This window comes from Podarcis raffonei, chromosome 14, assembly GCF_027172205.1.
Source record: "Podarcis raffonei isolate rPodRaf1 chromosome 14, rPodRaf1.pri, whole genome shotgun sequence".
Taxonomy (NCBI): Eukaryota; Metazoa; Chordata; class Lepidosauria; order Squamata; family Lacertidae; genus Podarcis; species Podarcis raffonei.
Genome location: NC_070615.1, coordinates 746245 through 763948, shown reverse-complemented (window position 1 = coordinate 763948; position 17704 = coordinate 746245). Strand labels below are relative to the sequence as shown.

At 43.3% G+C, this 17704-nt stretch overlaps 1 protein-coding gene across 2 annotated transcripts; it reads right to left on the bottom strand.

The window, feature by feature from the left end:
• Positions 1–250: 250 nt before the first annotated feature.
• LOC128401661 (uncharacterized) lies at positions 251–14697 on the bottom strand. 2 transcript variants are annotated; one of them, XM_053364983.1, is made up of 7 exons: positions 14606–14697; positions 9691–10047; positions 8289–8681; positions 6538–6642; positions 6407–6431; positions 6283–6314; positions 251–905 (listed from the first exon to the last, which is right to left on the bottom strand). In XM_053364983.1, the coding sequence occupies exons 2-7, from the start codon at positions 9917–9919 to the stop codon at positions 718–720; spliced, it is 972 nt and encodes a 323-aa protein (XP_053220958.1). In that variant the 5' UTR covers positions 9920–10047; positions 14606–14697; the 3' UTR covers positions 251–717. The 2 variants fall into 2 exon arrangements, with proteins under 2 accessions (XP_053220958.1, XP_053220957.1); XM_053364982.1 differs by lacking the exon at positions 14606–14697 and adding an exon at positions 11927–12422.
• Positions 14698–17704: the final 3007 nt, after the last annotated feature.

Here is a 17704-nt window from a genome sequence, read left to right as displayed (position 1 = left end):
CGTTTTGGGTTCCATCTGTATAAAAAGAAGATGATAAAGCTCTGAGTGGGCTTATTTCCAATTGTTGTTTTTGGCATTAGAATGCACATTCACCCAAAAATCACAAAGTGAAATGTTTGTTATCAGCTCAAATAAAGCATAGGTGTTTGGCTTCCATCGCAATAGAAAGAGGACGAATAAGCTTTCATGGGTCCACATCTGGAAGGCCACAGGTTCTTGAGGTTCATGCACAGGTTCATTAAAAGCACTATGATACCACTTTAAACAGTCTTGGCTTCACCCCCAAGAATTCTGGGAGCTGTAGTTCATTAAGGGCACTGAGTGCTCTTATGATAGGGTTGCCAACTTTCTGTGGGCAATCTTCCAAAGCTCAACAACTTTCCCCGAAAAAGCTCAAAAACCTTTTGTGTCCAATTTATGGCAACCCTATGTTATGAGATCCCCCTATTACGCCTCTGGAGCTACAATTCCCAGAGTGGTTTAACAATCAATTCCTCTTCACAGGGAACTCTAAAACTGTAGCTCTCTGTGAGCCAAAACAGGGATCTCCTAGCAACCCAAATTCTCTGGGGGAAGCCAAGACTGTTTATGGCCTATTCCTACTGAAGCTGAGAGATCAAGGACACTCGTCCATGGCCACTGGCTTTATAGAGTGTGGACATAGACATCAAGTAAGAATTTCCACATCTGTAGCTAACATTCGATCCATGGCGCTACTCAAGATCTCTCTTTCTTTGGCACAGCATAAATTGCTTGCACATTCTCTCCAGGTTGCATTCCAGGATCGGATTTGCTCTCTGGTAAAGAATAGAGACTATCTGGGTTCACACCAGGACTCATCGCAAGTGAATACACAACTTCATTGCCATCTATGTCATTGCAGCTGGAAACGGCATATGGGGAGCCTGTAAGGGGAAAAGGGGGAAAGACTCAGATGAGTTTTCAATTCTATCCTACAAAGTTATGTCAAGGGATTTTTAAGATGGAAAGTTCAACTATCTTATTTTTAAAGGGGGACCTGAAAATAATGGATGCACCACTTTAGAACCAAGCTATGCACCTACAACTAACATATGGCAAAGTCCTTTCTAAATTCTACCATTTTATACTAAAGGTAAGCAAATGGTTTTGTATGTTACTTTTATTTTATTTTCCTATTTATTTTATATTTAATTTTAATTTTATTTAATTTCATCCAAGGATCATAGAGCAGTTTACAATATCTTTTTCCCCCAGTGTTACATTCAAAATTTCTGTGTTGAATAAATTGGATAAATAATAATAATAATAATAATAATAATGCGAGTCCTAGCGTAGCCCCAATAAACTGAATAAACCTAAGTTAGTCATGCTCATTAACTTCAGCAGGTCTACTCTAAGTAGGACAAACATTAGATCCTACCCTATGTACTGTTTGTTGTGTTCTGTGTGATGTTGATCTATGTCTGCTGTTGTGTGTTTTTTAAAAATAAAAAGAGCACATCAGGGGGAAATGTCCTAGCCAAATGCTCTCCTTGTGAGTCAGCTTTCTCCATGCATGGATCTTTTATTAGCCTGGCCAGCATGCAGAAATATGAACCCTGACATGATTCAGCTACAGTGATTCAGTCCAGTAAATCCTTGACCCAGCATTCAGTTAAGCCATTCTAGAGAAGAACTGATTGAAAGCTTATTAGAATCAAGAAGGGTGAACTGCAATATAATGGTGCCGTGTAGCCTTGTCTCCTGTTCCTGGTTCAGGATTCTGGTTACTCAGTCGTGCCATCCTTCAGGATATTGTATGTTCTTGTATGTTTCACCACCTGAATTTAATATGTGAAATGCCCTTGATCAGGTGTGGGGAACGTTTGGCCCTCCAAATGTTGTTGACCTACAACTCTCTCCACATAGGAGAGAGAATTTCTGCAGGCAATGGCTTTTCCACCTGTCTTGCCCCACCCTGCCTCCTCTCGCTCCCTGCCTCCAGCCTTTCCCAGACCATGACATTGAGAACAGCAGAAGCAGCTGGGATGGGAGGTGTGTCCTTGTTTGTCAAAGATTTTGTGTGTTTTGTGGCATTTTATGCATTATGGTTTGCTGTTATTTTTCACTGGGCTACAATTTTTTACTTTTTGAATGTTGTCTAGATTTCTACAACTGATTTAGGGTATTTTTGCACTGCTGAATCAGGAAATGGCATCCGTTTCTCGCCATCAGGTCAGGTTTACTGTAAACTGAATGGTGGGCATTGATAAAGGTAAGTACACGTAAATTGCATGTTGCTTCACCATTTTTCAAACCAGGGCTTGAACTTCCGTTTCTTGGAACTGGAATGCTCAGCGGCAGGGAGGTCTCTCTTCAGAGTCCAACAGTAGTCAGCCATCATGACTGTGTCCCAGCGACCCTGATAACTGGTCTCCACCTCTTTCATGTCCTGATTGAATCTCTCCCCCTGCTCGTCACTCATTGAACCCAGGTTCTCAGGAAACCGGTCCATTTGTGAAAATAGGTAGTGCATCTTGACGCTCATGTTGCAGCCCAGGTTTCTGAAAGCAGTCAGCATGTTGTTGACAAGTTCTGCGTAGTTTCTGGCCTTATTGTTGCCAAGAAAGTTCTTCACTACCAGAACAAATGCCTTCCACGCTTCCAGTTCCACTTCGTTCGTTTGAGAGTCAGTGTGGTGTAGTGGTTAAGAGCGGTGGACTCGTAATCTGGTGAACCAGGTTCGCGTCTCCACTCCTCCACATGCACTTCTTCTTCTTCGTTCATTGAGTTTCCGAACTCTGGATCTCTGATGAGCTGACGGATCTGAGGACCGTCAAAGATGCCAGCTTTCTCCATGGTCAATCCTGGAAAAGCCTGGCACAAGTAAGTGAAGCAGTCACCATCCTTGTCCAGAGCCTTGGTGAACTGCTTGATTAAGCCGAGCTTGATGTGCAGCGGTGGGAAGAGTATTCTGTCTCTATCCACCAGAGGGTCGTTGATGATGTTCCTTTCTTTGCAAGGCACCAATTCCTCCTGCACAGGCCAGTCCTTCTTCGTGTAATGCTGAGCACGGTTCCTACTATCCCACATGCACAGAAAACATGGGTACTTGGTGAAGCCAGACTATTGTCCCAACAAAAAGTTCACCATCTTCAGGTCAACACAAATAAACCACTTATGCTGATCATAACCAATTTTCTCCAGCACATACTTCACCGCTTCATAGTTCTCCTTCAGTGTACTTGAGTGAGCCAGGGGTATAGAGGCAAACTGGTTGCCGTTGTGTAGCAGAACACATTTCAGTGATCGCTTGCTGCTGTCAATGAACAGTCTCCAATCTTTGGGTTCGTACTGTGGCACTCCAAGCTTGAGCAGAAACTGCACAATATCTGCACAGTACACCAAGTCCTTCTTTTCTTAGAAAAAATGGAGGTACTCTTGATGCCTGTTGCGGAAGAAGCTGATGCGAGCACTGTCAGAGAGGAGGTTTTTTTCCTTCAATCTGGATGCCAACAGTTCGGCAGAGTCCTTCGACAAGCTGAGGTCACAAACTAGATCATTCAACTTCTGGGAAAATGGATGTGGAACATCATCTTCAAGAACCACTTCTTCTTGATGTCCTTCAACACTGGAGGCATCTTCGTCACTAATGTCAGGAAGTTCTCCGAAGATAGGCACTGGAATTTCATCACAATGAGCTACAGGACGACGTGCTGATTGAAGATTAGGATACTTGAGGCTGCTCCGGTTCTTTCTGTTGATCCCAGCCGCACCAATTTATGGAAGATTTCGAGGTATTATGACTTCAAACTGATCCCTTTTTGACATAATCACCCAGAACTATCGGACCTGAATACTTGTCATTAAAATAATCATTTCCAATCAAAACCATTATTCGACATGGCATTTTACCCCCACCAACTTCTTCTAAAATGCTCCACACAAGCGTACATGTGAACAAAAACATAAAAAAGACATGTGGCCATAGCTCAAAAACTTGACCTGATTGAGCAAAACCAATGTGATTTTTGGATTCAGCGCATCAGATTTGTCCTAAATCAACTGAAAAAACGCAGACAACAAATTTGTTGTTGACCAGTGTTATAGATTACATTTATTACAATAAAAAATTACTAAACAGTTTAATTATTATTTGATGTTTGATTTTGCTGTTTACTATTGAATTTTAGTGGATTGTTAAATTTTGCTTTATTTGATGTAGGTTGTTTATTTTAAAGATATTGTGACTATTTATATAGGATCAGATTGTTACCATTAATGTTTAATGTTTTATTATTATGATTATTCTTTGTGTTGGAAACTGCCTAGAGTGGCTGTGCAAGTCAGCCAGATGAGCGGGGTATAAATAATAAAAAATTATATAATATTATTATCATCAACATCCTTGGCCATTGGCCCTGCTTGCTGGGGCAGATGGGAGTTTAGTTCGGCAAACATCTGGAGGTGCAAAACATCTGTCCCAGATGCACAGTCAGAAAGTGCACACCTGCACAGCATGTCATTTCCAATGCCTGCACACAACATGCCTTTGACACCATCAATCATAACATCCTTCTGGGCAGTCCAGAGGAGCTGAGAGCTCGAGGCACTATCATACAGTGGTTCTGCTCTTTCAAATCAGAACCAGTGAAGGCGGTGAAGGTCCTGTGTGAATGTCTGGAGGCGGTTGGAGCTTTGATGAGAGCTAACAGATTGAGGTTGAATCCTGACAAGACAGAAGTTCTGTTTTGGGGGGAGAGGAGGCAGGCAGGTGTGGAGGACTCCCTGATCCTGAATGGGGCAACTGTGACCCTGAAGGACCAGGTGCACAGCCTGGGAGTCATTCTGGACTCACAGCTGTCCATGGAGGTGCAGGTTAATTCTGTGTCCAGGGCAGCTGTCTACCAGCTCCATCTGGTACGCAGGCTGAGACCCTACCTGCCCGTGGACTGCATCGCCAGTGGTGCATGCTCTGGTTATCTCCCACTTGGACCACTGCAATGCGCTCTATGTGGGGCTGCCTTTGAAGGTGACCTGGAAACTACAACTAATTCAGAATTCGGCAGCCAAACTGGTGACTGGGAGCAGTCGCCGAGACCACATAACACCAGTCTTGAAAGACCTACATTGGCTCCCAGTACATTTCTGAGCACAATTCAAAGTGTTGGTGCTTTAAAGCCCTAAATGGCCTCAGCCCAGTAGACCTGAAGAAGCATCTCCATCCCCATCATTCTGCCCGGAAACTGAGGTCCAGCTCCGAGGGCCTTCTGGCGGTTCCCTCTGCGAGAAGCCAAGTTACATGGAACCAGGCAGAGGGCCTTCTCAATAGTGGCGCCCGCCCTGTGGAACGCCCTCCCATTAGATGTCAAAGAGCTAAACAACTATCTGACGTTTAGAAGACATCTGAAGGCAGCCCTGTTTAGGGAAGTTTTTAATGACTAAAACATCAGTGTTTTTTGTAATCTTTGTAATGTGCATTTGTAATCTTTGTTGGAAGCCGCCCAGAGTGGCCGGGGAAACCCAGCAAGATGAGCGGGGTACAAATAAATAAATTATTATTATTATTATTATTATTATTATTATTATTATTATTATTATTTTGAACCTCTGCTAGACCCTTCCCTGCTGCTCCAAACTGAAATGGTCACTGTCATTCTTGAGGGCCTCTTAAGGATTTTTATTACCCCAGTGCAGTCTGGAAATATGGCTGACCCCCACAAAAAAGGAAAGAGTCCCCCACAGAATGAGATGCGAATGAAGCTCTAGAATCCTAAGGTGGTAAAATGAACCACCACCTTCCCATTACAGCAGCTGAGAGATCATATTTGTGAATGTTTCCCTGCATCTAGACAACTAGCATGGCAGGGAGCAGGGGTGCCAACTTGAATAAAATATGGGGGGCAGGTAAGCCCTACCTTGCATAATCAATCACATGGCACAGCACACACACACACACCATTTAAATGGCACTAGCCATCAACTGGGGGGGGGAGCCCCTTCAAATATTTTTGGGAGGGCGAAAGGACCTTGACCCCTCGGAGTTGGCTCCTATGGCAGAAAGTGCACCTTTCTCTCCAACAAGCAAGATTTTTTCTTGCATGGCGTCTTTGCATTCGCCGAACTAGTCTCCTTTCCTAACCTGCTCAAGTTCTATGCAGAATTTTAATTGCATGAATGCTATCTGAATTCACACAATGATTCATGTCCACTAAATGTCACACATGTAACATCCTCTAAGGAATATGTGTTGGACATTTGCCTATATCTCTTACATGAGACACCACTTATAACATTATTCAAAAGGGAGCTTGTGCTTACACTCTTCTTCCATTTCAGTTGTGGTCTGATCCCTAAATAGAAAAGATAAATTTAGAGTCATTTTTATGGTCTGGAAGGGAGAGAAGCACCAGCAGAATTCTTTATATTGTTTGACATGTAGTACCTTTGTTGCGATTCATATGCCTTTCCTATCAAACAAAAAATATATGCATTATTAAGTAGCAGTTTAAAATGCTTTTGCAAATCACACAGTCACCTTTGATTCCACCTTATAATATGTTCTTCTTTCATTACCTTTAGACTTTTTCTTCCAGGAAAGGAACAATATTATCCCACTAATCAGAACAATTCCTCCTACCACTCCCAGTGAGATCTGTAGCTCTTTTGTAAAAGTAGACCCTGAAAAGAGATCCCAATATGATATGGTATCAGGCGGAGGAAAAGAAACATGACAGCCTCAGGCTAATTTTATTGTTTCCAAATTACTTAAACATTCCTCAAAGTTTTGTGAGGATAATGGATGGCAAACATTGATCTGCTGATATGATCATACAAGCCAAAATCCTGTCTGTATTTTCTCGGGCTTAGAGCTTTGGGGATTATGGGGAGTGGAATTCAATGCTAGTCCTACTCAAAGAAGACCCTGTTCCCCTGTCAAACAGCTCTTAGTGTCAGAAAGTTCTTCCTGGTCTTTAGTCAGAATCTCTTTTCTGCATGCCCAGGCACCCCAAGCCCACTTTGCCTGACTCACAGAGAAGAACCAGACAGAACAGCACTGCTTTGAGTCAAATCAGGCCACCTCTTTATTGATTGCAAATGTCAGAGGTTTGGCATAAGCATTGGACACAACCATCAACATCCAGCCACCTGCTGGAAGTAGCCTTTTTGGAGGTCAACACAATGGTGAGGTCCTGTGACATACATCAAGTAGGAATGCCCCATGGGATCGCCACCTTGAGGAGTGCTATGGCCCCTGCATGGATGTCTGCACAGAAACAACTTCTCCCAAATCCTTTTAAAGGGATACTCCTTCCAGTGCTTTTTTCTGGGGGTACTCAAGGGTAAGCAGTACCGGCACCTTTTTTTTTTCCTTTCAAATGTTAAAAGTGTGGCACTCAGTGTAATAAGTTCATGGTGAGCACCAGCACCTCCCCCCCCAAAAAAAACATTGTCTGTTTTGGGTTTAAGCCAGTTGAGAAAACCTCTGCAGCAACTGTCCCACACAAGCCTGTTGAAGGTAAGTGGAGTTGCAACTTGAATCCATTGCTTTGTGTTCTCCCCTCGAAAGCAGGAGGAAACCAGCTTCCTCCCTCTTTCATGGGACAGCCCTTCAGATACTGGAAGATGGCTGTCCTATCACCTCTCCATCTCTTCTTTTCCAGGCTAAACATACCCAGCTCCTTCAAGCATTCCTCATAAGGCTTCGTTTCCAGACCCTTGAGCATCTTGGTTGCCCTCCTCTGCACACCTTCCAGCTTGTCAACATCCTTCTTAAATTGTGGTGCCCAGAACTGAAGGCAGGATTCCAGGTGTGGTGTGACCAAGGCAGAACAGTGGTCCTATGACTTCCCTTGATCTGGACACTAGACTTCTGTTGATGCAGCCTAGAATAGTGTTAGCTTTTTTAGCTGCTGTATCACATTCATGTTGACTCATGTTCAGCTTGTGGTCCATCAAGATCCCTAGATCCTTTTCACATGTACGCCAGGTGTCTCCCATTTTGTATTTGTGCATCTGTTTCTTCCTGCCTAAGTGCAGAACCTTACATTTGTATTAATTTCAGTATTTCAGGAAGGGTAAACTAGAAAGTTCTGAACTGATTGTTTTCCCCCACCACTCGTGGCAGAGCCCAATTTGAGGGCAGATGACCATGATCCCCACAAGGGTTTCTCCGAGAGTTTCCCAAATGTCTTGAGTGGTGAGGGAAGGCCTTCGGGGTGCCTGCCCTTCCTGCCTAAGTCCCCAGTCAATGAGGAGAGTTTCTGAGCATCCAACACTCAACTAAAGGAAGAGAACACATTTTAAAAAATAATTTCTAAACTCACCTTCACTGTTGCCTTTTCGCACTTGTACAGTCACATTATTTACAATCTTCCACATGTGTCTGTTGGTGTAAACAGCAACCAGGCAGAAATACACTCCAGTGTCTGAAGTGGTGGTGTTGAAAATTGTCAGGTAATGACTTTGATGTCTGTCAAGTGGGTCAGTCAAATTTTTGACCTGTCTCTTTTTGATCTTGGTGCCAACACAGCAGTTTAGATCATTAGAAAACCAGTGGTCTTCATTTGAAACAGAAGCAAGGCACCTCCTTTCAAATGTTTCCTTAATCCAATACAAAGTAAATATGTCTCTGGCACCAGTCAAATCAAATTCACAAGGAAGACTGAAGCTCTGTTCTCCTTCAACAACCACTAATACTTCTGATTGCATGTTACTCTCTGCAATACAAAATGGCATAGTCACATGAGAGTAACAGTAGTACCTCGGATTACATATGCTTCAGGTTACAGACTCCGCTAACCCAGAAATAGTGCCTCAGGTTAAGAACTTTGCTTCAGGATGAGAACAGATATCATGCTCTGGCGGCACAGCGGCTGCAGGAGGCCCCATTAGCTAAAGTGGTAGTTCAGGTTAAGAACAGTTTCAGGTTAAGAATGGACCTCCAGAACGAATTAAGTACTTAACCCGAGGTACCAGTGCATAATCATGACATTTTTTTCATACAATTTGCTAGAAATGTGCAAAAGCTTCCCCTTGGTTCTTTCTGGCATTTGTACCTCACTGAAAACTAACATTACATATTCAAGTCAGTGACCCTCAAGCAAAATGGGCAAAGTTTGCAAAGGGAGAGCTTTCCAATACTTTTGCTTCCAATGGTGAATTTTGACCTGTGCATTATTGCAGCTTATTCTGCATGGATCTGATTGAACTGGTTTGCATTCTGTCTCCCTGCCAAAGTAAACACCAGCTAGTTATGGCATCCTACTAATCCTATCAAGAATTGGCTCACTGAAATTCATGGACCCAGGTGAGCTGTGCCCATTTAACTTCAATGGGTCTAATCTGCGTAGGACTAAGATGGCACATCCATCTGGTCTAACGCCTTCTCTCTTTTTAAAAAAAGGTCTTTCATTTATTTTGACTCTTAGAGTTATCCTCAGTTGGAAGCACATCATTTTTGCTTTTGCTGTGAATTTCATGGCTGTTGCCTGCATTCCTACTAGCAAACATAAATGGAAATGGTTCTAAAAGAGAAATTATGTTCTTAGCTCAGGGGCAGAGAGCAAGAGAGAAAACCCTCTCTGAAACCCTGGAGTCAGTGCAGATAATCCTTCGCTAACTCTGTATGGCAGATTTCCTGTTCCTATTTCTTTTTCCAGTGCACCTGTTACTCTTATGCTTTCTGAATTCACCTCAAAATGACATGCTGTCTTTTAATGCACTCACCTACAGTGTTGTTTATTATTGCTACAATGAAGAAGTTGAAATTCCTGCAGTGGTCCTCCTTATTAATAAGTGGGTGTGGATCTGACGCATTGCTACCTGACAGGGCTTTGCATGCAAATATTCCACCACCTGGGAAAGCAGCAATAGAGACATTCCTTTGTGTACAGTTTATATATCTGCTTGTGGGGTTCTTTCCTGCTGGGCACTGAGAACTTGGATCACAAGGCATTGGCTCAAATTGGACCAAGGAGGAGCAGTCTTTCCCCAACCACCATCTTGATTCCTTCTGATCGGCTGATGTGTTGCTGCAGCTCAGCCAGTGATTTTCATTTTCATAAATATTAACGAAGGTTGCGCCTGTAGGGGGAGGAAAGTGTTCACGGCTCGTATTTGTAGGATCTTGCACTTCAGGGCAAAAGAATTCCCTGAACCTTTGGAAGCTGTAATGTGGTCCCTCTCCTGAATGTATCTATGCTAGTATATATTTCTTCAGTGTTACACCTTTTTAACTGCCATCACCTCCCCAAACTAATACAGAGCTGGAGTTGGAGAGTGGCTGACAGAGCCTAAGAAAAGCCCTGCTGGATCAGCCCAAAGGCTCTTCTACTCCTGCCCTCAATGGGGCCAACCAGATGCCTATCCTATGGGGAGCCCCCAAGGCAGCGGTTCTCAACCTGTGGGTCCCCAGATGTTGTTGGACTACAACTCCCATCATCCCTGAGCTCTGGCCTTGCTAGCTAGGGGTGATAGGAGTTGTAGTTCAACAACATCTGGGGACCCGCAGGTCGAGAACCACTGCCCCAAGGGGACCTGATGGCAAGACTCCCTTGCGAGTCTCAGCCCCTGGAATTCAGAGCCCGGCTGCCTCTGGCACCAGAGGTGGTATGTAACCACTAAAGCCAGTAGCCATTCAGAACCTTATCTTCCATGAATTTGTCTAAAGCCATCTAAATGGGTGGCTGTCACTCTTTCCTGTGAAGGCATATTTCATAATTTAAGTAAATGCCTTGCAAGATAGTTCTTCCTTTGGGCCACTGGGAATCTCACCCCCTTTGGATTCATTGGATGACCAACAAAGGGGGAGAAAAATGGACCTCTGTCCATTTTCTTTACATCATGCAGACTTTTAGACACCTCTGCCATGCCAAAGGATGTAGGGCAGCTATCGGCTGTGACAAAATTACAGAACTTAAACAATCAATTACCGTATTTTTTGCACCATAACACTCACTTTTTTCCTCCTAAAAAGTAAGGGGAAATGTCTGTGCGTGTTATGGAGGGAATGCCTACGGGTGGCATGCCTACGGACTTTCCTCCTCTAAAAACTACGTGCGTGTTATGGTCGGGTGCGTGTTATAGAGCGAAAAATACGGTATATGTAAATTACACTGTCATTACATTATTCCAATATATTAATATTAATGCAATGCAAATGGGGGCAGGGAAACTGTAATCAGTTACATATGATTTGGAGACTGAAAAAATAGCAACAGCACCAAATACTGACTGTATTTGCTAGACTGATTTCCATTCTGGGCATGGAAGAAGTAAGCAAACATCAGCAATTTCTGCTACTGTTTCCATTTTCTCCAGATGTCTCCTACACCCCTCATTATGTTCCCCTCACCTGTCATTTTCCCTAAATGAAATAACCTTTCCTCTCCAGCCCATTGACTGTTATTGCTTATTTATTTCATAAAATGTATACATGGCCCAATTGTGAACAACCTTGAAGCAGTTTATGAAAGGAATAAAACAGTAAAATCATTAGTAAAAACAATTAAAAGATTCAGAAAATTAAAACCAGCAATAAACTAAAAACACATCAGCAGTTGAGATATTTGGGTAGGCTTGTCTAAACCAAGATGCTTTAAGCATGTACTGAAAACAGCACAGAAGGCCTCTCACATTCACTCTCATGGTGTAAAAGGAAGGATGGTTAAGTCAGTTTCAGTCTATGGTGTAGATTCACATTTCATTTTTACTATTACCAACAAAAGGCTGTTTCAGGCACTGCCCCAAACTGAACATCTTCCATCTGCTCTGAGGAGCCCAAAATTGGCTTTGCAGAAGTGCCAGGGGCTCTCCATGACTTCACAACAGTTTTAAAGAAAAGGGAAGTTGTGGCAGCAGCTGCTCTGCCTGGCGTGGTCCTTGGTGGACCTTCCCTCACAGTTCCTCTCCTTAAGAAACCAACAGGAGCAGAGACCATGAGATCTCTTTGTAGGACACGTACCTGAAATTTCCCTTAGGAAAAGAAGAATCAGCATGAAAAACATAATCCTGAAATGGAAAACAAAAAAAGGCAAATGGTCTTGTCGCCTTAAGTTCTCTTCGCTTGAGAAAGGAAAGAAAAGCAGAAGAGACAGCTGACATGAAGCAACTTGCAAGTGCAGCAGTTATTTACAGCCTTTCACTTCCCTTCTGCTTAGAAATCACTCAAGGTTGAAACTTTAACCACAACTGACTCCCCCTCAAACACCTCCTCTGGGGAATTAACATGTGATACAACCAAACTAGGAAGTTTCAGAGGTGGCTGGTGCCCAATGGCATTGGCAGGGCAGAAGGCAGGAAGACCAGCCTATATTGACGAGATCAAAGCCAATGATAGGCAGAGACAACTAATTCTAGTTTTGTGTCCATCCTCCTCCCTGCCAAGTTGGAAGCTGATTGGTGGTGCCATTCCATGGACTGGTTGAGATTTAGAAGACATGCAACCAGCGGGTAGCTGAAGGTGGACTGAGGCTGGTGGGGTTGTTGCCTTAATGGATGCCACTCCCACAATAGCGGAGACAAAGGTAAAGGGTAAAGGGACCCCTGACCATTAGGTCCAGTTGTGGCCGACTCTGGGGTTGCGCTGCTCATCTCACTTTATTGACCGACAGCTTCCGGGTCATGTGGCCAGCATGACTAAGCCACTTCTGGCAAACCAGAGCAGCACACGGAAACGCCGTTTACCTTCCCTATTTAGCGGTACCTATTTATCTACTTGCACTTTGACGTGCGTTCGAACTGCTAGGTTGGCAGGAGCAGGGACAGAGCAACAGGAGCTCACCCCGTTGCGGGGGGTTTGGACCGCTGACCTTCTGATCGGCAAGTCCTAGGCTCTGTGGTTTAACCCACAGCGCCACCCACCTCCCCAGAGGAGACAGCGAAGAATAAACAAGGATGATTTGAGGGTAATTGTCCTTGCAAGCTCCCCACAGGGCCCGGGGCGGGTGGGGAGGGGAATGAGCTTCACTTGCAAATTGTCTCAGTACCTGGCTCTCGCTCTGGCATGGAATACGGGAGGCAGGGAGGCACTGAGTGCAAAAGTACTTCGCCTATCGGTAACCCTCCTACGCAGCCATTAAGAAGCAGAGGTACTTCTGTTTATTAGAGTGAAATTATGACTAATATACAGACACGTGCTGGAGCAGATGGAACAAGATAATAAACTGCTAAATTGAAACAGCTACAAAGCCATTACGATTCAAACTGGAAAGACTTACTTTGACGTAAAATATGGTATGTGAGGGGGGAGCCTTAACCCTTTCTTTCTACATAAATGATTCGGCAACTCCCCCCCCCTTTGAATGCTAACAAACTGATAAAAGGCAAGAGGAGACAAAAGAGAATGGGGTTATATACATGGATTCCAATGAAAAATAGAACTGTGTGAGAAAATTGAAATGGATTTAAAGCATCAAACTTTCACTGTATTGGCATGGGAGGACCTGGATTTTGAGCTTTGAAGATTGGCCAAGGCTTTTGCAGGATGCCAGATTATAGAATCATAGAATCATAGAGTTGGAAGAGACCTCTCTATCTAAACTCAAACAGTAACAACAACAACAAAAAGATGGTGTGTGACACAGTTGAAATTACAGCCTCATTCTCTGGGAACAAAGGAAAAGAAAGAGCGAAGTGGAAGCAGCGGTGCTGTGCAGGACGTGATGGAGAATAGGAAGAATGAAGAAACAACATGGACAAAATAAACATCACACAAATATATGGGATACAGAACTCCTCTTGCAGAAATAAAATTTATTAAATGTCCCAATATGAATGGAAGTAAAAAAAACCCTCTGTAGCTGTTGATAAGGGATTAAGATCAAGATGGAATGTTAATGGATTAATTAAGACTTCAGAAGCAAGATGAAATAAAATTATCTCACCTTGAAATCTAGTACACAGGAGGCCACACAAAATGTATAATTGGCTTTATAATTTATATATATTTGAATTTGAATTGTAATTTGAGATTGTTAAAATGTGGTTTATATTGGATTTTAGTAATTGAAAATTAAGAATTTTTTTTTAAAAAAAGAGAGGTTGTGGGGTTGTTAGCCAGTAGCTCAAATGGAGGAGCCTTACCTGGGACGTTCTACTGCACAAGCACCACTCCTAGTCATTACAATAGAGCCTCTGAAAGAGAGCTTCTAAGCAACTCTTGCCCATAGCTCAGACCTCAGTCTCCAGCTCTTCCGTCCTTGGTGGCACCCCAGGGAGACCTCTTCTGAGGAGCAGGCTTGGCACCACATGGAGAATTCCAGGTCGCGTCCACAGCATACATTTAAATCTTATTTAAATTGCATGGCTTCCCCCAAAGCATTGTGGGAACTATAGTTTGTTAAGAGTGCTGGGAACTGTAGATCCAGGAGAGGTAAATTACACTTCCCAAGACAATGTTAGATGTGGTCTAAATGACTGTAGCTCCATTAACCCCTCCAGCCACATCCCAAGCCCTGTCTTGCTGCTCCTTCTCGGCCCCCCTCCTGTGGCTGCCAGAAAGCTCTGTCCCCCGCCAGCCCTGCCTGGAAAGAGCAGGGATGGTTTGCCTTCATAGCCTGTGCTCTAATACTTCCTCACGAATTGCACTCATTCCCTTGCCCCACACCCACCCCCTTGAACCATCTCTCCCTTTAGTCCTCACCTGATAAAACCTAGGAGACCTTCATTGCAGCGAGTGAAAATGAGTGAACTCGAAAGTTTCAAGATCCATAAATGTTCCGGACTTGCTCGTCGCATTCTGGGCCTCTGCGCATATCACCCTGATAAGCCACTAGGTGGCAGAACATTTCCTCTCTCTGACATTCTAAATCCAATTTAATTGTTGCTCAAAATAGGGAGAAGGGGCAGATTGCATAAAACGGGGTGTGTAGATTAGAACGGGAAAGCAAGATATGCCTAGTGTAGGCAGAGTGAGAGTCCTCACTGTGCATGGAAAGGAGTATAAAGCAGGAACAGGGCTTGGACTGAACTCTAATTCATGTTAACTAATTCACTGAATTAATTCAGAAATCTTGGAATTGCACCTGAAAGTATTTCCTATAATTTCCAGCTGAACTTAATGTGAATCGAGTTCCTTCTGCTGTGGAACTCTGGGTGTTTTTCAATTCAATTTGACTAAAGTTTCAGTTTAATAACCCCCGGGGGGAAGGGTTGTCCCTTAACTCATTGCATTTACCATTTCTGCATGTCTGAAAAGTGATGCCAGCTGTTGAAACTTAAAGACCAAAATACTTGGAGGAGTTAAATAATACCATTGTTAACATGACACAGTGGGGGGGGGGTGTCTAGATGTTTTCTGAAGTATATTTTATACTTTAGCAGGCAGCTTGTGAAATTCTGAAGGCAGCAGCTGGGTGGGCACATCGAGGACACATGGGCAAATTGTGAATTGTGAACAGAATTCATTCCTTTTTGGAAGCGGTTGAACTTTCCAAGCAGTGACCAGCAATGGGGGATCTTAGGCCCAAGGGGAATGTGGCCCTCCAAGCAGAGGGGCCAAGTTCCACACAACCTTGTTACAAGGCCCAGGGAGGCCCGGTGGGACCCTCAAGATTGGGGATAGCTCAGCCTCATCCCCACATGGGGCGCGGGCTGAGCTGTCCTCCGCCCCATAGAGTTCCTGCTTCTGCTGCCAAGCCTGCCTCTCTACTTTACCTCTGGATAAGGAAGAACTTCCAGGAGGATAATGAAGATTCAGGTAGGTGGCTGGTTGGTCTGATGTAGTAGAAATATATATAAAAAACAAAAAAAATTGTCCAGTAGCACCTTAGAGACCAACTACGTTTGTTCTTGGTATGTGCATGCACACTTCTTCAGCTCTCTTTCCTTTCCTGTGTGAAGAAAAATGAAGGGGAGAAGACCAGTACTGTTTTTCTAGGGATACTCAAGGGTTCTCAGTACCGGCACCTCCCCCCCCCAGTTAAAAGTGTGGCACTTACTGTAACAACTTCATGGTGAGTACTGGCACCCTTTTTTCTTTAAAGAAAGCAAGCACTGGAGAAGACCATTTGCCTTTCCCCCCATTTGAGTATTATGTTTTTTGTGCTGATTCTTCCTTTCCTCAGCGACATCTCAGGGGCATCTCCTACAAAGAGATCTCACGGCCTTCATCCCTTTTGGTTTCTTAGAACTGTAAGGTCCTACCCAGGATCTCTCTGTTGGCCCAGAAGCAGAATTCCTACCCATTTTGCCATTGGAAAGAGTCCTTATGACTTCCGGTCAGCGCCAGCGACTAATGGCGGGTTCCCTCTGAGCTCCGGAGGGAACCGGCTCTGCGAGGTCTGGGTCTGGCCGCTGCGGCGAAGCGGAGACCCGAAGAAATCACAGGCGGTGAAGCCTGTGAGCACGGAGACTCGGCGGGCTCCATTTGCCCCCCCCCACTACGAAGGAGCCTTTATATATATATTTTTAAAAGATATTTATTAAAGTTTCCAATTTTTATAGAAACAAAAAACAAAGAAATTAAAAAAACATATAGTTCATAAAACATACTTTTCAATAACAAATTTCTCTGACCTCCTCCTACCTCCCCTTCTTGTATTCCATTTCAGATTATTTGTTCAGCAAATCCTTAACTTAAAGCATTACAGCTTATCATATCACCTTATTTTCTATCCAAACCTTTTTTTTCCCATCCATGTTCCTTTATATCATTACAGCTAGAAACCACTCAATTTCAATCCAACATCATTCAGCATTTCTTAATTTTACAATATTTCTGTAAATAGTCCTTAAATTTTTTCCAGTCTTCTTCTGCCGACTCTTCTCCCTGGTCACGGATTCTGCTCGTAATTTCTGCCAATCCCATACAGTCAATCAGTTTCATCTGCCATTCTTCCAGAGTGGGTAGATCTTGCGTCTTCCAATACTTTGCGATGAGTATTCTTGCTGCTGTTGTAGCATACATGAAAAAAGTTCTGTCCTTCTTTGGCACCACTTGGCCGGCCATGCCCAAGAGAAAGGCCTCTGGTTTCTTCAAGAAGGTATATTTAAATACCTTTTTCAATTCATTATATATCATTTCCCAGAAAGCCTTAATCCTGGGACATGTCCACCAAAGGTGAAAGAATGTACCTTCATTTTCCTTATATTTCCAACATTTATTATCGGGCAAATGGTAGATTTTTGCAAGCTTGACTGGGGTCATGTACCACCTGTATATCATTTTCATAATATTCTCTCTTAAGGCATTACATGCCGTAAATTTAATCCCGGTGGTCCACAACTGTTCCCAGTCAGCAAACATAATGTTATGTCCAACGTCTTGTGCCCATTTAATCATTACAGATTTCACCATCTCATCTTGCGTATTCCATTTCAGCAGCAAGTTATACATTTTTGACAAAGTCTTAGTTTTGGATTCTAACAATTCTGTCTCCAATTTAGATTTTTCCACCTGGAAACCAACTTTCTTGTCCAAATTGTAAACCTCCCTTATCTGGTAATAATGAAGCCAGTCTCGCACTTTATCTTTTAGTTTCTCAAAACTCTGCAATTTCAATCTGTCCCCTTCTTGTTCCAAAATATCCCAGTATTTTGGCCATTTGGCCTCCATGTTAAGTTTTCTCTGAGCCTTAGCCTCCATTGGTGACAACCACCTTGGAGTTTTATTTTCCAATAAATCCTTATATCTAATCCAGACATTAAACAATGCTCTCCTGACAATATGGTTTTTGAAAGCTTTGTGTGCTTTAACCTTGTCGTACCACAAATATGCATGCCACCCAAATACATTGTTAAA